Genomic DNA, 24,620 nt, shown 5'->3' on the forward strand with positions numbered 1-24,620 from the left:
GCTACCTTTAGAGCCTGGCTTCATCATACCCGACTGCTGAGGGTGCTGGTCCCGGGGGCTTGATATCCCGGGCTGCGAGCAAGTTGGCGAGCAGAAATCCCCTCCTGTAGGTAAGAATGTCTCCAGGAGGTAAATTAATTGAAGAAATACCTTCATCCCTCGGCCGCCTCGCCACTCCTTCCCCCAGTTTCGGGAGCTTGAGCGGGGCGGGTACCTGCGCTGTAGCAGGAGGGTTCGGACTGGCCTGGGTTACATCCCTGGGCCTTTGGCGGACAGCTAGCTGCTTCCTGCTGCTACTCGCCCTCGGATCCATAGCTCTGCCATCCACAGTGCTGAGATTTGCCCAAGTAGGTTTGGCTAGAATTGCTACTTTCAACCATCTGGAAAAGCAGATTAAATAAAACCTGAATTCTGGTAAAGGGCCAGCATTTCCCATTGTTACATCCATGGTCACAGCTTTTAACTAAAAAGAAATCTTAGCACACAATTCCAGATCCCCATCCAAGAATGTCGAAAAGGTCCTAGTGAGGAAAAGAAAGGGGACTTTAAAGGTAAGAGATCCGGGACCCTATTGAGACTACTTTAACTGAAATTTTAAAATAATACAGTCGTATCTTACGACAATATTTCTGGAAAGGATACCTAATTCATTAAAATCGTGTAACAATTACTTATCAAGTCCATGTTGCTGCCGTAAATATGCAAAAGGTTTGAGCTCGTGGAGCGCTTAAAATATGAAAAGGGTGAAGGAAATAATGTTTTCTAAAAATACACAGAAGTGTTTTGCTTCTGCAGACAACAGAACATATTGGTGTCTCGTAAGGCAAAATGTATGTCTTTGTTAAGGTACGTGTTTTAAGTAGACCAAAACATAACTTCCAAATACAGACATACTTCCCTTTATGGAGTTTTTTAAATACTTTTGCTCACTTCTGTGTCTCTGCGTCACATTTTGGTAATTTTCACAGACTTTCAACTTTTTTATTATTATTGTATTTGTTATGGTGATCTGTGACTTTTGATGTTACTACCACCACTTGCTGAAGGCTCAGATGATGGTTAGCATTTATTTAGCACTAAAGTATTTTGAGATGCTGTGGCCTTTCCCGTTGCGGAACACAGGCCCCGGACGCGCAGGCTCAGCGGCCACGGTTCACGGGCCCAGCCACTCCGCGGCAGGTGGGATCTTCCCGGACCAGGGCATGAACCCGTATCCCCTGCATTGGCAGGCGGACTCCCAACCACTGCGCCACCAGGGAAGCCCAGCATTAAAGTATTTTTAAATCAAGGTATGTACATGGGTTTTTTAGACAATGCTATTGCACACTTAATAGGATACGATATAGTGTACACATAATTTTTATATGCCCTGGGAAACCAAAAAACTCCTGTGACTCGCTTTATTGCAATACTAGCTTTATTGAACCCACTTACGGTAGCTGGGAAGTACGCTTACATGTTTGTTTTTTTTTCAAGCTGTCTTAGTGGTAGCTGAAATGGACAAAAATACTAATTTCTTTCGGTCATTATTGGTTATGGGCCAACAGTGGTTTCTCAAGGTTAGGTAATGGTAAATGCAATTCAAGCCTAAGTATTTAAAGATGAATTGATTTGGCTCACTGCCCCTTAGCAGTTTAGGTGAAATTAGCTACTGTGTACCTTTCTGAAATTACTGTCTCTGAACTATGAGGGCCCAGCTGTGTTCATTCTGGTTGGATATGCAAGGCGTGTTTGCATGAGGGAGACGGGAAGGAAGCTGTGTTGAGCACCTCATATGGGCCAAGAACCAGATGGAGCAGTTCCTGAAATAACCTTATGGGGTGGGTGTGATTATCCCCATTTTTTTTTAATTAATTAATTTATTTTTGCTGCGTTGGGTCTTCGTTTCTGTGCGAGGGCTTTCTCTAGTTGCGGCGAGCGGGGGCCACTCTTCATCGCAGTGCGCGGGCCTCTCACTATCGCGGTCTCTCTTGTTGCGGAGCACAGGCTCCAGACGCGCAGGCTCAGTAGTTGTGGCTCACGGGCCTAGTTGCTCCGCGGCATGTGGGATCTTCCCGGACCAGGACTCGAACCCGTGTCCCCTGCATTGGCAGGCAGATTCTCAACCACTGCACCACCAGGGAAGCCCGATTATCCCCATTTTTAAGAGGAGGCTGGAAAAAGTTAAATGCCTGCCATCAGCGCGCGGGGCCAGGAGGAACATGGGCTTCAGACTCTAAACCTATGCTCTTTCCACGGGACCACACTGGCTACCGCAAACACAAACCTAGGGAAAAGAATTAAATAAACAAAATATGTACAAAATAGATAACCAATGAGAACATGCTGTATAGCACAGGGAATTCTGCTTCACTTTGCTGTACAGTAGAAACTACGACAACATTGTAAAACAACTATATCCCAATAAAAAAAATTAAATAAACAAGCGTAATGCTGGGTAGTCTGCAGTGAGATGTCAAAAGATCAAAGCTCATTCGGTAATTTAACAACTAGTTGCAAATCATTTAGATTCAGAAGAATAAATTGGAGGTTATTTGCATGGGCTGGAGGCACAGTGAATACTTAAGTATTAAAAGATACTTTTCAGAAAGAGATAGTCATGACTCTCATATAGATTGAAAAATAAACACATGTTAAAAGTTTTATTAACTCATTAATGAGGAAACTGGTAAGGCTGTTAGAACCAGATCAAAGGAGAATCCAAAGAATTGGTAACATTTATAGATCAGGAATGTTGAAATGGAGGTAAAACTGGTTTTCTGTGGAGGTGAGGGGAAGAAGGCTATACCTTCCTTGGACAGCACTCATTTTCATGTCTACAAACAAGAGTTAATTCACATTGCCTCTGAGTTACTACAATTACTGTGCAGAGTTGCAAAATAGCTCAGACGATGCCTAGTTATTCCTTGAAGCACTTTTTCCCTCCACCTCCACCCCACCCCGTGCCTTTGACTAATTACCACCCTGCATTTCAGTGGTTAGATGTGATGGGGTGACTTCGCCAGGGTGATGGTTTGATAGGCATATTCCTCCAGCTGCACCTAAGACCAGATTGATCTAAGCATAGACATACAGAGAATAAACAATCTGGGAGGGGATGATTAATTCCTCAGCATATGTTTCGTGCAAGTAAAAAAAGAGTGCCACATATGATAAAATGGAATGCGAAGGGTATAGTTTAAAGGTCACCTGTATCTACTCTTGCTGTAGTTTTGACCAAAAGCAGAACTATTCGAGCCTGCATATTGAATATCTGGACCTGATTACCTTTTAAAGTTGTGTGGAGTTTTGAAGTTGTGTGCTGCATTTCAGTGCTGATTCCATGGTTTTGGTTTCACTTTGGTTTGGTTTGGGGGAAGGGGGCTACCTGAAGGATTATGAGTGGGTGGTGGGTGATATAGGACTACTTCATAGTTTCCTTAGATTCTAAGTCACTTCATACAAAATTCTAGAGAGACTAAATTAGATTACTTTAGTAATAGCACTCAGAAGGAAGTGTTTTGTTATTTTTACCTCCCTAATTATCTGTGTTTTAGAGAGATCTGAATCTCTTTGTCTGTTTTATTCAATGGCATTCTAAAGAGGGTGGCTACGGAACAGGGTGGGTTCCAGAGTACGAAGCCATCAGAAGGCGGGTGAGGTTTGGTGCATATAAAGCCATTGCTTCTGACAGCTCCATTCTGAAGGAGGAGGGCTTGAAACGCCAATGAAAGGAAGGGGCATTGTGACAGGGACTCGCAGCGGCTGGCAGCAGGAAGGAGCCGAAGCTGGATCTCAAGGCAGGAAACTGGACTAGGTTCAGGGCACAGAAGGAGCAGGTAACTCTGATTCTATCTGTATTACTTTGAAGGATGTTGTATGTGCCCAGACTTACAAAGTTTGTTGGCCTGTCCTAGATTTGATTTATGGTCACTGTTTCCATTCCAATATTCTAGGACAGACCCAGTTTCAAAGATGATGTTCTTTTTTTGGATTAAATAGAGGCCTTGCCCCAATGTAGAATTTGGAAAAACCTTAGTTGTTGCACCAATAAGAAAAGTGCAACTTTTGGGGAGTCCTACACAGCAAAATGCTCTGATGGGGGGGAAGCAGGTGTATTTCTTTTAACTGAGGTATAATGTATACACAATATAAAGTATAGATTTTAAGTTTGAGTGTTTATAATTGTATACACCCATGAAACTATAGCTTATCAAGATATAAGATATTTATCAAGATATTATCAAGATATTTCATCACCCCCAGAAAATTCCCTCATGCCCCTTTACAGACAGTTCCCACCCCACCTGCCCCCAGAGGTGACCACTGTTCTGATTTCTCTCAGTAGTAGAATCATATAAGGGTGTCCCTTTTGTGTCTGGATTCTTTTTAGGCAGCATAATATTTGAGATTTATTTTGCCTTATTCCAAGTATCAATGATTAGTTCTTTTTTTTCAAATTATCTTTATTGAGGTATCGTTTACTTGCGTATAATAAAATGTACATACAATGCAAATGAATTTTGACAAATGTAAGTTTGTAATTGCGCTACAATCAAGATGTAAAGCATTTTCATCACTCCAGAAAGTTCCCTTGTATTCCACTGCAGTCAGTCCCTCCCTTATCATCTCCTACCCCAGGCAACCACTGATCCAATTTCTACCACTACAGATTAGTTTTGCTTGTTTTAGGACTTTATATGTATTAATGGAATCGTACAGTTTTAAGTCTTGATTCTTTGGGACAGCATAATGTTTTCCACATTCAACCAAATTTTTGCAATAGTTCATTCCTTTCTATTGCTGATTAAATCAGTATTGGTTACTTAAATATACAGCATTGTTTATTCATTCACCTTTTAATGGACATTTCAGTTGCTTCCCTTTTTTTTCTTTTGCTATTATGAATGCTTGAACTTTCTTGTATAGATTGCCAAAAGGTTTTCCAAAGAGTTGGTACCATTTCACATTCTCACAAGCTACGTGTACAAACCCAGTTGCTCTAAATCTTTGTGAACATTTGGTATGCTAGTGTTTTTGTACTTAGATCTTCTAGTGGTTGGGAAGTGTTCTCTGTCGTTTTTCTTTCCAGTTTCTTAATGGTATCTCTTGAAGAGTAAATATGGTTTTTTTTGATGAAATTCAATGTATCACTCTTTTTCAAGTTGTGTCCTTGCTGTCACTGCAATGAAATATTTGCCAGCCCTTAGTTCACAAAGATACTAGAGTTTACGAGGTCAAATTCGTTTTTCTGCAGAGAGTGAGACAGAGATAAGTAAAATGCATTTGAAATACAATGAAGTCACAGCTAAAATGCAGTAGCTCACTAGAAACTGCTGCAATCACCCTCCAGCCCTGATTTTGCAGCAGAGAACAGTAACTAAGCGGTTCCCTGGAGTCACTTCCCCGGTCCTTCCTCCAGCACTGCCTTGTCTTGACTTAAGCAGACTGCAGCTCTTTGAGCTGGATGTTTTACTCAAAGTCATATTTTCTTCTGTTTTAGTAGGAAGTAGATTAAAAAGCATAATCAGTTGTTATTCTCAATCAGCAAAAAGCGAATGTTTCAGTTTTCGGTGGTTACATTTTTGATTTGCTTCTAGCTGGTGAGAAGCTTGGCCTGGCAGTGTTGAAAACCCAAAAGGGGAGCGTGAGCTTTTTGGAAAATGTAACAAATATTGGTTCTACCTCTGTTTTTACAAAAGCTTTGGGCCTTGGGGAGTGAAACCTTTTGCAAACGTCATCTACTTGCCCCACTGCCCAAGCCCTTTGGAATTTAGAGGCTGTGAGATTCATAATTATTTTAAATTATCAATCTCTTGCTCTGTTATTTGAGATAGGTGTTCTGACTACAGTGAAGGTTCTGAAAATTATGCCCACTTGTCGGATGCTGGTCGTCTTGTCAAGCACCCTCTCCGAGATGAATGGAATGATTAGTGAGGAGGGGTGGATAGGAACTGGGTGGAGACTGAGGCTTCTAGATAGTTTCCTTCAAAATTATTAGCATCTCATTGAGTTCTGGCAGCATCTTCTACACAAGCATGGAAGAGGATATAATAAAATGAATCCTTTCTGCTGACCCAGTCCCTTATACTCCAGGCCCTCTGTTGTGGGAACCATTGCAAAACCGGTTTTGGGGAAGGTCTGGACCCCTGCCTCAGGGAGCCCCGCAGCTCTGAAAACTTTGGCTCTGGGAGCAGAATTCCATCTTCTGGGAGTGGGTGGGGGGATGTGATCAACTAAGGTCCTTTTTATCTAGGAAATCCACCCAGATCTCAGAGCCAGGAAGCCTACTGGTATGTGTCAATTTCTACAGTTCTTGCTTTTTAATAGCTGCCTGTCCTATGCCACTGGAAATATGTATTTAGAAATTTGTGGCCATAAGAATTTTTATGTATATATTCACAGCCTATGGATTAGGAAATAGGACACTGTCCATGCCTGAAATTTAGATGAAGTCCAAGTTGTCATAGGCCCAATGTGGGTCCCTGTAGTATACAGGAATAATACATGAAAATTTTTATGTGCACAAACATGGAAAATGTTTATTTCACACAATGAGTCTACAAGTTAAGACTAACTGAAGGACATACAGCAAAGTGGAGGGCTCTGGACTCCCTGGTAGAGGAACCAGGAAATGTGCATTCTAGGTTAACCTTGAAACTCACTCAAAATGGGATCCTGGCAACAAAGTCAATATTTTTGTTTGCTTTCCATTAAAAAAAAGTTTTATTTTCCCCATACCATAGAATTATAATGACAAATGAACTTCTTTTGCAGTCAATATAAGAAAAATGGGAGTTTCAGGGATGATATTATAAATTAGGGAAACACTTAGGATTATTCCTAAAGCTATGCACATTCATATAGAAAAGAGTGTTGGCCTGAAACCATTTGGAAAGATTTAAGGATGTGATTAAAGAACAAAAGAAATGGAAAAAGTCAACAACATAGTAATTATTGGAAAAAAAGAGGAGAGGAAAAATTGAACTGATACCAAGACACTAAAAACAGTTAAGAGGTTGCATAGAAAGAAATTTTTCCAAGGCAGATGGAAACAACCAGCCCAACTTGATCATAGTCGAAAGTAAATCTTAATTTTTTTAGGAGATGAAGAAAAGTCTCTGAGCACCTCAAAATGAAGTCAGATTAGAAGGGGATTGTTATGTGAAGAAGGTTACTGTCTCCACATACCTTGAAGAAAGGGAAGCAGCAGTAAAAATGTGGGACCTTCTAGGACTAGATCCAAATTAGAGATTGAGAGATGCTGAAGATTTAACAGTAGAACATGAAGGATCCCTGGTGGGATGGCTGTGGATTTTAAAGAAAAAAAATCATTATCCCCCTGCCAGCAAAAAGAGAAAGGAACGCATAGATCCCAAAGTCATTTAGGTGGGTCGCTTCCCATCACAAAGGTGTTGGTGGTCTTTGGGGTTCGTTCCAGGTCACATGGGCTGGCTGGTCACCCCAGTGGTGCACATGGCAGTGTACGCCCAGGGCCCATGTGATGTGCCCCCCATGTGTGCAGGTAGCACAGCTGGGTCTGGCCTGCGGGGTAGGAGGCACAGGGAGACTGCAACCTGCCTGGGGCCACCGTGGCTCAGGAGTGACGCAGAGGCTAAAGCTCAGGGCTCACCTGCTCCATCTGCTGTGTCAGCTGGAGTTCGCCCTCTGAAGAGTGCGCCAGGGCATCCCAGGCCACCAAGGAAGTCTCTGTGGTCGATGTAGCTGCTCCGAGTCTCTGCTGATTCATACAGCCTCTCATGTTACTTGCGCCGTCTTCACTGTAGATTTTGAGTCACGGTAGCCAGATAGGCTGACTTCTGTTTGGAGACTGTCCTTTTTTTTTTTTTTTTTCTCCTTTAACCTATCACGGTAGCCAGATAGGCTGACTTGTTTGGAGACTGCCCTTTTTTTTTTTCTCCTTTAATCTATTGCCTGCACAGTGTCCTTGTACCTTTTTTAAAAGAGTGACGGAGCATGTGAGTAATATGTGAGAATTACTGCCACAGGAGCAGCTTTGGAAAGGATTATCTTATTTGGAAAATGCAGAAAGGGGAAAGAAAAACATCTTTCAAAAGTGTCAACTCAGAAAATCAACCTGATTCATGTCCTCAGGTTAGATTCAATGAAGCAAAGGGAAGCTTAGAGCTCTCTTTAGAAGGAGGATAATTTTATGGGGTTCAAGTGGAATGATAAGTGGTCAAGTAGCAAAAAACCCAGCCTGTTCCAGAATGGTACGTTGCCCTGAAGGCTGTGGTCCTTCCAGATAGAATAGGTGTTCTATGATGATGTAAACAGGTGTGCTTATGAGGGATGTCATTCAATATTTAGTCTTTTTCTTTCCTCTGAAACTTCTAACCCACTGGCTGTATCCACAGCAATAATGTACAGTGTGGTCATATATACAGTTGACCCTTGAACAACATGGTTTTGAGTTGCACAGGTCTGCTTATTTACAGACTTTTTTCAATAGTAAATACTCCAGTAGTACCCAAGCTGGTTGGTTGAATCCGCGGATCCAGAATCATGGATAGGGTGAAACTGCGAACACAGAAGGCTGACTATTAGTTATACTTGGATTTTCAATGGCAAGGAAAGTAGGCACCCCTAACCCCCCGTGGTTCAAGGGTCAACTGTATTGATATATTCCAAACAGAAGTTTTGGAAAACACAGGCATACTCTGCAGTGCGCTTTGATAGTTAATGTTTTTCTGAAACATTTTTTTTTAATCCTGTTGGCAACCCACTAAAGTTTTTTGATACTGACAATCTGAAAAACACTATTTAAAATAAATTTGAATTGGAATTTTGAGGATATAGTCAGGCACTCTCAACACAGTGTAAGAGGAAAGATTACTGAACTTGTAATTAGAAAAACTGAGTCCAAGTTCAGGTTTTAATGTTGGTTAAATGTGAAAACCGGCACAAATCTTATTGCCTCTGGCCCTCAGTTTCCTTATATATAAAACAAGGACAATACCACCTCCTCTATCTACTTCACAAAATTGTCAAAGAAAAATTAAAATAATTTGCAGCCATTGTGGAAGACAGTATAGAGATTCCTTAAAAACTAAAAATAGAGCTACCACATGATCCAGCAATTTCACTCCTGGGTATATATCCGGAAAAAATGAAAACACTAATTCGAAATGACACCTGCATCCCAGTATTCATAGCAGCACTATTTATAAAAGCCAAGACATGGAAGCAACCAAAGTATCCAGCAACAGACAATTGGATTAAGAAGATGTGGTATGGGACTTCCCTGGTGGCACAGTGGTTAAGAATCCACCTGCCAATGCAGGGGATACTTGTTCAAGCCCTGGTCCCGGAAGATCTAACATGCCACGGAGCAACTAAGCCTGTGCGCCACAACTACTAAGCCTGCTCTCTAGAGCCCGCGAGCTACATCTAATGAGCCCACGCACCACAACTACTGAACCCCGCATGCCTAGAGCCCGTGCTCCACAACAAGAGAAGCCACTGCCATGAGAAGCCTGTGCACCACAACGAAGAGTAGCCCCCGCTTGCTACAACTAGAGAAAGCCCGTGTACAGCAACGAAGACCCAATGCAGCCAGAAAGGAAGGAAGGAAGGAAGGAAGAAAGGAAGGAAGAAAGGATAAGTTAACGTGTTAAAAAAAAAAAAAAAGATGTGGTATGTATATACACAATGGAATATTACTCAGAATGAAATACTACCATTTGCAGCCACATGGATGGACCTAGAGAATATTACGCTTAGTGAAATAAATCAGACAGAGAAAGACAAATACTATATAATATCACTTATATGTGGAATCTAAAAAGTAATACAAATGAATGTATATACAAAACAGAAGCACACTCGGACACAGAAAACAAGCTTGTTTTTATCCAAAGAGAGAGGGAAGGCAAAAGGGACAAATTAGGAGTATGGGATTAACAGATACAAACTACTATAGGTAAAACAGATAAGCATCAAGGACCTACCGTATAGCACAGGGAACTGTTTTCAATATCTTGTAATAACCTATGATGGAAAAGAATCTGAAAAAAAAAAAATATATATATATATATATAAACTTAATCACTTTGTTGTACACCTGAAGCTAACACAATATTATAAATCAACTGTACTTCAATTTAAAATTTTAAAATAATTTTCCAAATGTAAAAATTGTAGAAAGAAATTGCATAAGTGATTTGATTATCATAGTCATAGTCATGATCAGAAAGAGCAGCATCTCCTCAATAAGATAAAAACAAAAGAAGATAACTAGTACTTCCAAGCATTGTGAGGCCAGTAGCCTCAGGCTTCTCCACTAAGAGAGAGGATTTGGGCAGGACCCAGGTTGTTTGGTTGGAATCCTAGAGCCCATATTGACAGCGCTTTTTGGGGTAGCTGGCAAGGAAATGAGAAGAAGAAAATGTCGAGATGGTGGGCATGGTGCCACGGAAGTAGGAGGCATCTACCCCTCAGGGAAAAGTAAGATAAACTTGGAGCCAACAGACCCAACCCTGAACTCAGATTTAACCTTTTTTAGCTGAGTGGCCATGAGCTCTGGGGAGGTTCAGTTCCCACGTCTGAGAAATTGGGGGCCATATATATATATATATATATATATATATATATATAAAATATATATAATATAGCTGCTTTATATAATTATTTGTCTCTAATCCTTAGAACAATCCTAATTTTATGTAAATTTTATATATATAATATATTGTATACAGATCTTCCTTGACTTCCAAGGGTTAGGGTTAGGCCTCAATAAACCCATCAGAAGGTGAAAATATCCTAAGTCAACAATACATTTAATGCACCTGACCTACCAAACATCACAGCTTAGCCTCACCTACCTTAAACGTGCTCAGAACATTTACATTAGTCTACAGTTGGGCAAAATCATCTATTACAAAGTCTGTTTTATACTAAAGTATTGAATGTCTCATGTAATGCATGGAATACTGTACTGACAGTGAAAGGCAGAATGGTTGTCAGGGTCCAGAAAAGTGGTAAGTGTGTCGGTTGTTCACCCTGATCGCCTGGCTGAGCGGAGGCTGCCGCTGCCCAGCATGACAAGAAGGGATGGGTTAGACCACATGTCACTAGCCTGGGAAAGGATCAAAATTCAGAGTGCAAAGTACACTGTCTACTGAAGGCATGTCACTTTCGCACCATCATAGAGTCAAAATATCCTAAGTTGAACCATTGATAAGTTGGGCATTACTGTATTATATAATATATAATTATAATTAATTATATAGCATATTATATATAAATATATTGTATTTTATATGTAATATGTAAATATATTTTATGTAATATATAAACTATATATTATATATAACATAAATATATAAATTTATAAATTTTATAATATATAAATTATATTTATATATAATATAAATATATTATAAATATATAATATAATTTGATATAACATGAATATATAATAAAATATATTAACATTATATTATAATTTAACATAATATATAAATGTATAATAAAAATATGTATACATATTTAAATATATATTAATCGCTGTGGTGACTGAAGGAGCCAGAGCCATGGTGCTTTGTTCAGGGCTGAACACAGACACTGTTGGATAAGCAGTTTAGGTTGGATGGGACAGAACAGGTCACAGACGGAGTGCTGTGTGCGCACCAAGGGGATAGCGGGTGGGGCAGGATTGGAGAGTCCTATCTGAAACGTCGGAATCCCCTGAGGATTCTTCCACTCGTCCTGGACTCTCCAGGGCCTAGAGGTCCAGCAGAGAATTTGGGGGTAATAGGTGTATGTGTAGGTGTGGGAAAGCTCCCTGGATGGTTTCCGCCACCTCCCCCACCACACTGTGGCGTGGAGCTGCTCAGCCCAGTGCATGGATAAGGGAGGAGGGGTTCTTGGGCCTCAGGCATCAGACTCACTCAGCGCCTATAAATGCAGATGCCTAGGCCTCACTGTGCCTACTGAATCACACTTTAGGGCTGGAGTCCCGGAAGCCGTATTTTCACCAAACCCCCTGTGATGATGATGCGAGTCAAGTTCACAGTCGTAGTGACTGGCCAGGGTTGAGAAGGGCTATGCAGTGAGGCAAGTGCTTGACGAGGAGACCCTGGGCAGTGGGTGGGGGGAGGGAGAAGAACAGCCAGATACCAGCAGCCCAGAGTCTCAGAGTCTCCCAGGGGGCAGCAGGCAGCAGGCGGGGACAGGGGCCGTGGCCCTGGAGGCTGAAGAATCGCCAGCAGGTGAGACAGGGTCTCAGAAAGGGTGTAGGAGCTCCTGCTGCAGCTAAACCAGGAGACTCCAGCTGCTCTACTCAGCCCTCCTCGGTTAAAGGACTCCCGCGCGTGTTCGCTTAGATGCCTTCTCTCATTTTCTCCAGCAGAAAAACTAGCTTTGGAGCACGCGTCTGTTTCTGTGGGAAGGGGCTGGAAAAGGAGGAGAGAAGGAAGCCCAGCAACCCCGGGCCCACGTGTGACCCCCCCCACCCAGGTGTTTCTCAGTTGTTTTCAGCTAAACCCAGACACCCTCCCTCATTTTCTCCTCATTAAGCCCGAATCACTGTGGGGCCTGCCACGTGGAGAGAGCCAAGGGAGGGAAAATGACATGTTGGAGCGGCAGCTCTGTGCCCAGCAAGGCGCCAAGTCCCTTCCAGGTATCAAAGCCCTTGGTACGCACAAAAAGCCCACACATGCAGGTAGCATTGTTATCCCACTTTACAGACGAGCAACTGAATGCAAGGTGCTTGTACAGTTGAAAACCTCCTTGGCCTTTACCTGGTGCTACTAGGAAGGGCCCTCAGGAAATCCAGACAGAGCTTTCCTGCTTCTCAGAGGTTCGTCCCCTTCCTTCTACGAGACTTACTGTGTGGAGAGCTCTTCTAGGCACAGGAATAGAGCAATGACCCAAACAGACAAAAGGCTCTGCCCTCCTGCTTACATATACTGTCTTTCTCTGCTTGACCTTCCCAACTAAACCCAAAGGTGCAGCACTATTAGAACAGTTGTGTCTATGGCCCTGGCACGCTGAACGCACCCCATCCCACCTGATGTCGGAAGCTAAGCAGGGTCGGGCCTGGTTGATATCAATACTTGGATGGGAGGACAGTTATCAGATGGAAAGATAGATGAGCCAGGGGTCTCTTCTCAGCCCAGGGGCCACGGGCATAGTCCTAGGTCTCTGAGATGCACAGAGAGAACAATGACTTGTGGAGTTAGTGCACAATCCATGGTCAGCAGATGGAAAGAACGTTCTAGATGTAGAGTCAGCCGATGTCACCCCATTAAGACTACCCTTTGAAAGATGGCCAAGCCTTAGTAATTGCCTACCCAGGATAGCCCTTTCTATAAAAACATTACTCACAAACCCTTGTAGCAACTCAGGAAGAAGATAAATCCCGTGCATTCTAGGCTGAGGCAGGAGGTAGAGGACCGTCAAATCCAATACGGTCTTGGCAAGAAGTTCACATTGTCACATTGCTCACATTAATCCACTTCCATGTCCACATCCTTCCCCTGATCTCTGCGCAGCCTCATCAAGGGTTTTGTTGACAGAAACAAACTCATTTAACTTAAGAGAGGAACGACGCAGCTGTCTGGGACCACCTTGTGAATGGGTCGGGTGGGGGGCAGGCCAGTGGTGTGACTCAGCAGGTCCCCCACCTCCTCAGCCCCTAGCAGAGTTCCCACCCCACCTTGCTCTTGCGGAGTGAGCATCGTCTCCCCTCCCTCTGGCCCACTTTCAACCTGTAATTGCCCCTGGAAGCTCTGGGTATTAAGCCATACTCTTCAGCATGAATGTGTTCATAAAAACACTTCCCTCACTGTGGGGAGAGGATGTCATTAGGTTAATAACAGCAGAGCCAAGGAAGAAGGCCACCAGAATGAGGCTAAGTGGAGCAGGTGACAGGACCCTGGAGCTGGGAGCCAGGAAGACCTGGGTTCAAATCTTGACCATGTGGTTTGAAGCCAGTTGTTGGACATCTTGGATCTCCCATATCCTCACCTGGGAATCTGGGAAATTATTGTGTGTTATAGTTATTATGAGGATTTAGTTAGATTAGATACAGAAAAGCATCATACAGCAGGTTAGTTTCTTTCCTAGGACTTAGAGAACTTAACCACGCGCAAGACCACCAAAAAATGTGTGCCCTTTACAAAGTAATGCTTGATCCAAAATATGAAGGCATGAGGGTGAGCTTTCCCGTTGCACATTGTAATCCCCATGAAAAAGCAAGATGTTTTCAAACGTGGCCACCGTAAAATAAGGGCTTTGCTGTTCTTGTTTTTCTGTGCAGTGATAAATGAAATCCTCTACTGGAGTTTTTGTATGAAATGTGAAGTTCAAGCAATTTTATTTCTGGGTTAGGAAAAACGTATGAACTGAGTATGAACTGTTAATGAGCTACCTGCCCCTCTGAGTGGTGTGAAACTTCAGACTTAGAGATGAGATGGGCCCAGTCAAAAAGAAAAGCGGAAGAACAGTCTAAGACGTGACACCTTCTATTCCCAGCCCAGAGTTAGCACCAGGATGGAAAAGGGGGGAAATATGGAAAAGATGGCAAGTCAGAACTTTATCCAGTTTAAGTTTTTAACTGAAGAATTATAAATTCTCAGATCATAGACACCTAACAAAAATAACTTGGAGGTCTATTATGTGTCAAGCACAATACTAAGCAAGGGAGAGCCTGATGGAGGGAAAAGGTATAAATAAATACAGTGTTTTAAGATTTCTGAGTCAGAAGTTTCCATGCAAAATAAAGTGTGCAGACAGAAGAAGCCTTGAGCAACTCAGTCTCTGTTCTCTTGGTTTTGACCTCCTAGAAGGTCATGTCCAGACAGACCTCGTTTGATTGCACTTGACTTTATTGCCCTTCACAGATACTGCAGTTTTTACAAATTCAAGGTTTTTGGCAACACTGCCTGGAGCAAATCTATCAACACCACTTTTTCAACAGCATTTGCTCACTTCGTGACTCTGTGTCACATTTCAGTAATTCTCACAATGTTTCAAACTTTTTCATTTTTATTATGTTTGTCATGGTGACCCCGTGACTAGTGATCTTGGATGTTAACATTGCAAAAAGATTACGAGTCGCTGAAGGCTCAAATGACGGTTAGCATTTTTTAGCAATAAAGTATTTTTTAATGAAGGTACGCACATAGCTTTGTTAGACATGATGCTGTTTCACACTTAATAGACTACAGTACAGTGTAAACATAATTTCCATATGCAGTGGGAAACCAAAAAATGTGTGCTGTTTGCTTTATTGTAATATTTGCTTTGTTGCAGTGGTCTGGAACCAAACCGGCAGTAACTCTGAGGTATGCCTGTACACCAGTAATTCACTAGCCAATGTTTTACTTACTTTTAAACATCCACTGGTCCATTGTTTACCAATTATTAGTAGCTACTTATTACCATGTTTATGACGGAGAGCACTAAAGAAGTGGGACTCTTCCCACAGCAATAATGAGTAAGAAGTTTGTTGGCAAAGGAGGGTTGACTGATTCTCCTTAGGAATATTTGAAAGCAGTTATTCATCACTCACCTTTTCAGGTCAGCTTCAGATGGATGAAACTTTGTCCTTTCATTAAACATTTAGAAATGAGCTTTTCATGACATCTAGGATGCCAGAAAGAATAAACATCAGTTAATTTTTGTTTTGTTTCCATTTGATCAGCCATGAGTTGTTTCCAAACTTCAGCGAGCCATTCCTGGATTTATCCCACTGTGATCCTCTGCCTGTTTGGATTCTTCTCCACGATGAGACCCTCAGAACCCTTCCTTATGCTGTATTTATCTGGGCCAGATAAAAACCTGACCAGTGAAGAGGTGAGTTAATATACATACATATCTTGATGTGGTTTAATCTTACAGGACTCAAACAAGGACCTAGAGTGACGTTTTCGTTCAACTGGAAATAAGATTAACACACTGACCTCAATGAATCCCATCTTCATAGTATGTGTTATTTTATAGAACTGTTCAAACTACTCTTTCCTCCTCACACTTGCAAAAATGGGAAACCAAAACACATTGCATGTGTAACAAATATTTTCACTTTTGTAGACTTCTAACATTAGGCTTAATGCATGGGAACATGTCAAGTCTTCATTGATTCTATTATACTAATCCTAATTCTATTATACTAATCCTAAAATAAAATCAATGATGCCAGGCACAGGATCTAGTCCTAATAAACTTTTAGCCTGCTGGGGTATAAGCAGAATGTGTTTAAAAATTGTAGGATTTCTTTAGGACACTAACTCCATTTTGAAAAACTATTTATCAGCAGGTGAGACATTAACAGCTTTATCTTCCCCAGAAGTCCCAATTCTCTTACTCAAAGGATCCACCTCTTTTTTTTTTTTTTTTTTTTTTTTTATGACAAGTGCAACAAGAAAGTGCACTGACCCAGTCGGAGAATTACCCTGGGCTGGTTTTATAGTCTCCAGCCATAGCTAAGAAAACACTGTAGAGTGTGTGGCTTCACCTGAAAGGCTCACTGATGCTGCTTTATTTGGTGATAAGGTAGTATGGACGGAAGGGCAAGCTTATTCTATTGTATTGTAAAATCACTTAGGGGCAACTCTGTTTCAAAGTTTCCCGGATGGAAGCATGTCACTATTCAGACAAAGCAAACAACAGATAGACATCCAGAATCAACCAGTGAGCCCCAGGGGTCTGCTTCCTTGACCACTATGGACCAGCTGGACCTCAAAGGCGCAGCGCAGTTACATTAGCCTTTCAAATCACTGAACATTCCCCTGTCATCGAAACAGGAACCACTGAGGTTGCTGGAGAAAGCAGGGGGCACAGAACAAAGTCTAATGCAGCTGACCTGCACCTGTACCCATCACGCCCCAAAGATCAACAACTTCTTCAGTCCTTTCTGTGAATGAACCTTGAGGTGCCGTGCATTTCTGACTAAATCCATGAGATGACCCATATCAAAGTGAGGCCAGAATTGAGTGAGCAGAGACAAATCAGTAGAATTGGAGGCAAACGGGGTTGGGAGCCCAGCAAATTTGGCCAGGAAGGAGAGGAAATGCATTGCTTGTTCCCACACCATAATTCTGCAAGATGATTTACCCTGTGCTGTCTTCATCTGGGTGTTCATCCAGACTTGCAAGGCTGAGATTTTTGTCATAATGATGAATCACATAAAGGTAAAGGTTGCTGGATTATTCTAACACTGTAGCTGCTTTATCTAGTGTTGTTATCTCTGAACAAGAAGAGAATAGTATTTTTTAATAGCCTGAAAAACCCACAAGTGTCTGTTGAACAATTTTTAACTAGTTTACAGGCACACCTCAGAGATATTGCAGGTTTGGTTCCAGACCGCTGCAATAAAGTGAACATTGCAATAAAGCAATCACACAAATATTTTTTTAATTTCCCAGTGCGTAAAACAGTTATGGGGCTTCCCTGGTGGCGCAGTGGTTGAGAGTCCGCCTGCCGATGCAGGGGCCACGGGTTCGTGCCCTGGTCGGGGAAGATCCCACATGCCACGGAGCGGCTGGGCCCGTGAGCCATGGCTGCTGAGCCTGCACGTCCGGAGCCTGTGCTCCGCAACAGGAGAGGCCACAGCAGTGAGAGGCCCGTGTACTGCAAAAAAAAAAAACAGTTATGTTTTCACTATACTATAGTCTATTAAGTGTGCAATAGCATTATGTCTAAGAAAAGTATATACCTTAATTGAAAAATATTTTATTGCTAAAAAAACGCCAAAACAATTACAATAGTAACATCAAAGATTATTGATCATAGATCACCATAACAAATATAATAATAATGAAAAAGCTTGAAATATTGTAAGAATTACCAAAATGTGACTAAGACATGAAGTGAGCAAATGCTATTGGAAAAATGGTGTCAATAGACTTGTTCAATGCAGGTTGCCACAGACCTTTAATCTGTGAAAAACAAAACAAAACAAAACACGATATCTGCAAAGCACAATAAAGCAAAACACAATAAAATGAGGTATGCCTGGGCTCTAGTGTACATACTATTATAAATTTAATATAGCTCAGATTGCACATTAAGCCAATATATTCTTCTACAGAGATGCATGTAAGTATATGAAGTGGGTTTTTTGGTGGGGTGGGGGGAGCTCTCCTTTCCTACTGGGTTCCTTGAAAATCAGTTTTCTATTGTGCTTTCTCATAATATGAAGAATACCCTATTTGATTGGATGCAGACTTTTGTATCCGGCAAGCGACATGTACCTTAGTAATGCACGAATCTGAGAAAGGTAACCCTCTTCACTTCCTGGTGCTTCATGGTCACAGGATCCATTTTTCAACTCTGCAGATCACAAATGAGATCTTCCCCGTGTGGACATACTCATATCTGGTGCTGCTGTTCCCGGTGTTTATCCTCACCGATTACGTCCGCTACAAGCCAGTCATCAACCTACAAGGGATCAGCTTCATCGTTACCTGGCTGCTGCTCTTGTTTGGCCAAGGAGTGAAGACCATGCAGGTCGTAGAGTTCTTCTATGGGTTGGTCACTGCCACCGAGGTGGCCTACTATGCCTACATTTACAGCGTGGTCAGCCCAGAGCATTATCAGAAAGTGAGTGGCTACTGCAGGAGTGCCACGCTGGTGGCCTACACGGCGGCCTCAGTGCTGGCCCAACTCTTGGTATCCCTGGCCAACCTATCGTACTTTTACCTCAATGTCATATCCTTGGCCTCTGTCTCCATGGCCTTCCTTTTCTCACTTTTCCTACCGATGCCTAAGAAGAGCATGTTTTTTCATGCAAAACCCAGCAAAGAAGGTCCTCCAAAGCCACCAGGAAAGGATGCTGTCTTAGAGGAACCTCAAAAGGATCATGAACCAGGTGGACAAGAAGTAGTCACTGTTTCAGGGAACCCATATGATGGTCATTGGAGCAGCCCAAAGCCAGAAAGTGTAGTTTTGAGAGTTTTTGTGCAGTGGTTACAAGATTTAAAGGAGTGTTATTCCTCAAAACATCTTTTTTACTGGTCCCTATGGTGGTCTTTTTCCACAGCAGGTTTTAACCAGGTTTTGAACTATGTTCAAGTCCTGTGGGATTACAAGGCACCAGGCCAGAGTTCCATAACATATAATGGAGCAGTAGAAGCTATTGCAACCTTTGGGGGTAAGTAAACTTTGATCTTCCTTTGATGGGCTACCCCCCACTAAGTTCATTTCTCCAGTTGCTAAATTCTCCATGGTGGTAAATTAGGTCTGTTCAGAAGGCATATTAATCTTTTCCAGGAATAGAAGGCAGTGGGGCAAAAAGAGGGACAGGACATTTCTATTTAATGTGTTGCAGTTACTGGTAACTCAAGAGCTCGGAAGTCAGCACCAAGTGATCACATTCTAGTCAGATTCCCAAGATTCCATTTCATCATCAAGAAAAGTGTTAATAATGCCCCCTGTTCTTTCAGGATTGTTTTTAATATCAAAAAGAAAATAGGCATCTTGTGTATAAAAAAGGTGTTTTTATTATTTTAGAAAATGAACTGAACTTTTAAGACTTCCAAATTATCACTGGAAGGGTTTTTGTTAATAAAGAATTTGATTTAGCTAGTGCCCATCTTTAAGAAATTCCAGGCTCTACACCACAAATTTTCAAAATTAGCTTTCTTATGAGATTTAAATCAGAAGTGGAAGATGTTATGTGAGTCAGGATTCTAATATCAGAGGAAAATCTGCCTTTGAAGTTCCCTCTACAATAAATATTTATATCCTGGTTAATGGAAACTTAAATTCAACTAAGACTTTGAAGGTATTTTTCTAGGAAGTAGGAGATTTCCACACCCTGTTTACATAAATTTTCAGAAACCTCATGCGGTGTCTGTTTTATTATTGTCTCCCTTTTAGGAGATTTCAGTTTAACTCCTGGAAACCAAGACTGTACTAGAGTTAGTTCACTGAAATTATCTCTCCTACATTCCAATTTCTGGGAAGAAAAGTAACTTTATGTCTTTTGCAGTGTGGTTCTTGCCTAGATCACATGTGGAAAAGTTAATCAAATCTCAATAATTTGAAACATAAATATCTCTCACTTTGTTAAAGAGAACTATAATTACTAACTCTAATTACTGTCAATTATTCAACCTCTTAAACTCTGTAAATTGTTCACCCAAAACCTCAAGTAAATTAAGCCAGATCTTGAAGACATTAAGATGGAGATTAGAAGTAAAATTAAGACAGATTAGTTATAAAGACTAAAACTTACTACCTGATGCAACGTATCTGTTACCTATCACTGAGAAAAACAATAAAGAAAGGCAAATATGAACAGGCTAGGTGTACTGCCAGAGCAGTTGTTTCACCTTTATCTATCCCTGCCCTGAGCATGTTGTATTAAGTGACTGAGTTTATGTATCATTTCTCCCCACTCTGTGGGTGGTTAGGAACCTTTCTAGTCCCTCTGCATAGAACAGTGCTTGGCATGTAGTTGATGCTAATTAAAAGTGTGACAACTAAATGACTAAAAGAATAGAAATTAAAGAGAGTAGCCAAAGGAAAACATGCTTGAGACATGGATAAATCCCCATTTAGGTGGATCACACTATTTTCAAGAATTGGGAAAGCAATATGTTTATCTTTCAGAATTACCTGAGACCTGAGTTCTTAAGAGAACATATTGATGTTTCCCGTGGGCAAAGTCAATATGTTGGATCTTTCTTAATGTTTCTTCTTTAGGGGCCCTGGCTGCCTTTGCAGTGGGTTATGTGAAAGTCAACTGGGATCTTCTGGGAGAGTTGGCTCTGGCCATCTTCTCGGTTGTCAATGCAGGCTCTCTATTTCTCATGCATTACACGACCAGCATATGGGCATGCTATGCAGGCTTTTTGTTATTCAAGACCGGCTATATGCTTCTTATCACCATAGCAGTGTAAGTATTACTAAGCATTTCTTCCCAGTCCTAAAACTAAACCATATTCTCTTTTCTGTATTCCTATAATTCTTTTGAGAACTTTGGAAGGATTTTAATCAATTACAATATTAAATGTTGACTACTTCATATTAAATTAGGCACAATTGAGCCACCTTTTCATTTAATTGCTCACCGAATATTGCTAATATTAATCAGCAAGGGAAACAAGTTCTGTAAGTTCATAAACCAAAGGCAATGATACATGGTCAGGTTGTGATTTTTATTTCAAACAGTTTGCCAATTTGCACAGTGTAATGCAATTTGATTTTGAATGATTAAGTTTAGATTACACCTCTGATTTCACTTGGTTGCTTGAGTAATTCCAGGCATATACTTTTGTATGAAACAAAATATTTTCAGCAAGGTGGATACTGAAAAAAGTAGATGCAAAGATTACAAGAAACTATGAATCCCAGAGATCATTTTTTTAATGATTAAAAACATTTGGTTCTATATATAAGTGCAGAGAAAGCTGACTATAGGATATATGCTTTGGTATTAACCAAAAGAGATAAGAAACATTTGAATTTCAAATCACATGAAAGTAGAGCCAAAAGCTTTATAAAGTTTTGAGTTTTAGTCTGTGAAAAATGCTTGATAAGTAATTGACAAAACACGGAAACGCGGACCCTGAGAAAAGATCATGAAACAAAGGAAAGAGATGAAACTTGAGGCAAGTTCATTTTTTTCACCAAAGGGTATCTGTTTAATGTATCAAACTCATGTGTCTTCAGTTTTTTTTAAGGCGAGTATTTTGTTAAGGTAAGATGACATTGTTTCTTTTCATTTTAAGAATATTCAGAACCCAAAGCCTTTTACCTGCATTCCAAGGAAGAACTATAAATAACATATATCTGCCAGTCTTTCGAAAGTGCTTTGTAATAAGATTTCAATATCTATATAATTATAAAAAATAGGTTTCTTATGAGATTTAAACCAGAAGTGGAAGATGATTCCAATTCCAATTCTGGCCTCAGTTTAATATGGGTCATCTCAAAGGAAGAACATTTAGGTTTAATTTCTGGAACCATTAAATTGGATAGGAAGAATTTTGCCATATTTCCTTTAAGTATATTTTAATTCAGCCTTTAAGTATATATTTTTTCCTTGTTCTGCCCGTTTGTCTATACTGGAGGAGATTTAGACAAAAAGTGCTGTTAACAAGACACTGTTTTCTCTTCATTTTCTTTTAAAGATAAGAATCCCATGTACGTTCTCGTTAAAAATCTTATTCTATGTTGAATGACAGGTTTCAGATCGCAGTTAATCTGAGTGTGGAACGCTACGCCCTGGTGTTTGGAATCAACACCTTCATCGCCCTGGTGATTCAGACCATTATAACCGTGATCGTAGTAGATCAGGGAGGATTGAGGCTGCCAGTCCACATTCAGGTAAGCTGCAGTACTTCCATTTTCCTATTCACGCAGTTGGGGGGGGGGGGGATGTAGAATAACCTGGTCATCTCAGAGGGCTTTTTCAACCTTACCACTGGCAGTATTGAATTTCTTGGCTAGGCAAATTTTAAAATAAACCATGCCTTAGGACTTCCCTGGCAGTCCAGTGGTTAAGACTTCACCTTCCAATGCAGGGGGTGCAGGTTTGATCCCCGGTCAGGGAGATAAGAACACACATGCCTCACGGCCAAAAACCCAAAAGATAAAACAGAAGCAATATTGTAACAAATTCAAAAAAGACTTTAAAAATGGTCCACATCAAAAAAAAAAAAAACTTAAATAAAATAAAGTAAAATTAGCCATGCCTTTAACTATCAACTGTAAAACCAAGTAGGTTTTGAGCAGTAATCACTATAGGTTAGCATTTGCCTTTGGTCCCTAAAACCCTATCAGGTAACACTCTTGCCTTCATGTCCCCCTTATGTCTCCTCCTTCCCCCATGGTCCAGTACCACAATATACTAAGATGCAACTGGGAAGGGGTACGTGGCTGCAGAGTTCACCTCCCTTTTAAGTCTCTCAGAGTACTGAGAGACTTAAAATTAGTCCAATTTCACATTTTACATGTGGATCTGAAAAAAAGGGGATAAGTCAAGTAAAAAGTAACCTCAGTGTCGAAAACTCATTCCTGGAGACATTACATATAGCATTGCACTATCCTCCAAACATAGACACGTAAATCAGTGGGATTTAGCGTTTCTTTCACTATTGGTGGCATGTGCTAGAATTTGTATCCAAGCAACCCTGACCCCAGAGCCCACACTCTTAGTTACTGCATTGCTTACCCTTTCATGCCTTGTTCTTCTAAGAGGGGAAAAGAGAGTATTGTGCACATCTAAAAAATCCATATTAAGATCCTGATTCTCGGTTACCCCATCATCCATGTAAATCAACAGCATCACTATGTATTATCAATAACATAGATAGTCATATTTCATGTGTGTCTAACTCTGTTTTTCTCTAGTTTTTAGTTTATGGGAGTTACTTTGCAGTCATTGCTGGCATTTTCCTAATGCGAAGCATATTCATTATCTACTCAACCAAATGCCGAAAGACAGTGCAGAGCTCTGCTACAAGTCAGAATCCATATGGGCCACACCCAGAAGAACCAAAGAACAACTAATGAACAAGGCTCTAACCTCTGTCAACCACTACAGCCTCTGAGCAAGGACTCTGCTGGTCACAAAGTCATGGAGTGCCATAAATTGACACACTTCACAAGTCTGGATTCCAGTGAACCTTTTCAAAGCCAGGAAAGTTCAGCTTTGGACCAGATATCTATGTACCCAGCTGAACTGGTTGCAGCTGTTCAGGTATACCATCTCAATTAAACAGCCTATGTTGGGGAACCCCAGTGAATAACAATGACTGGAAAATTCTGGTTTTGATTGCTTGCAAGGATGTGCAAGTGGCATGGAAACAAACCATGAGAAAACTCCAACCATCCTAGAGTTTGATATTCCTCATTTGTGAGCAGAAATACTAACTGAAGTGACCCTCTTGCTTGGCTTAGATATTTGTTTTATTTTACCCAAAACAGGCAACACAATGGATATTTTTTGTCACATGAGCCATTGCCCTTCTTCTTCCATTAAGTATATTTCTTTAAAACTTACAGTTCCTTGAGAGAATTATAGGGCTTGGTCCCATTTCTAAGGAATCCTTTTCTCTCCTGATAACACAGTATTATTCACAAGCTATTATTTGATAATATCACCACTTAATTTTTTAATCATTACTCCTCACTTTGTGCTCTTCTGAGCTTTGTTGTTGAAACTCTACCTCAGGAATAACTCCAGACACTCCTGTGCGGCCACAGAATGACATTCATGCCAATTCCCAGTGGCCCTAGGAGAGACAATGAGCTTTCTTCTATCATGACCCCAGACAAATGTTTTAATGTCGTGTCAGTGTGATGTCTACCTAAAACAGAAAAACTTAAGTAGAAATTTTCAGGGATTTCTAGAAGTATTCATAAATAAGGAAACACTGATGGGGGGGGGAACACCTAATTTTTAGATGACACAGATTGTGCTAAATAAAATTAATTGGTGCAAAAATATTAAAGAGCTTTTCTGATTTTTTGGTGTATTGTGCTGAAAATTGGCTGAGTTTATCTGTCATTTGAAACTTCAACAAAAATTTCATTGAACATTCTGCCATAGGAATAATGAATGCTGATTCAAGATTTGTGTTTCAAATAGACTTTTCTCCAAATCTCAAAATTCAATCTCTGGACAAAAAATTAAATTCAGTCCAAAAGCCAATACAGTGGAG

At 40.8% G+C, this 24,620-nt stretch overlaps 1 protein-coding gene across 3 annotated transcripts; it reads left to right on the plus strand.

Moving 5' to 3' along the window:
• SLC19A3 (solute carrier family 19 member 3) lies at positions 1–24,391 on the plus strand. Of its 3 annotated transcripts, XM_060301440.1 has the most exons (7): positions 35–110; positions 1,123–1,289; positions 15,650–15,801; positions 18,286–19,099; positions 20,656–20,848; positions 22,140–22,281; positions 23,308–24,391. In XM_060301440.1, exons 3-7 carry the CDS (start codon positions 15,652–15,654, stop codon positions 23,464–23,466), a joined length of 1,458 nt encoding a protein of 485 aa, XP_060157423.1. In that variant the 5' UTR covers positions 35–110; positions 1,123–1,289; positions 15,650–15,651; the 3' UTR covers positions 23,467–24,391. The 3 variants fall into 3 exon arrangements, with proteins under 3 accessions (XP_060157424.1, XP_060157423.1, XP_030733505.1); XM_060301441.1 differs by lacking the exon at positions 1,123–1,289 and having other exon boundaries at positions 1–110; XM_030877645.2 differs by lacking the exons at positions 35–110; positions 1,123–1,289 and adding an exon at positions 3,680–3,818.
• Positions 24,392–24,620: the final 229 nt, after the last annotated feature.

The sequence above is a fragment of the Globicephala melas genome, chromosome 7 (genome assembly GCF_963455315.2).
Source record: "Globicephala melas chromosome 7, mGloMel1.2, whole genome shotgun sequence".
NCBI classification, from domain to species: domain Eukaryota; kingdom Metazoa; phylum Chordata; class Mammalia; order Artiodactyla; family Delphinidae; genus Globicephala; species Globicephala melas.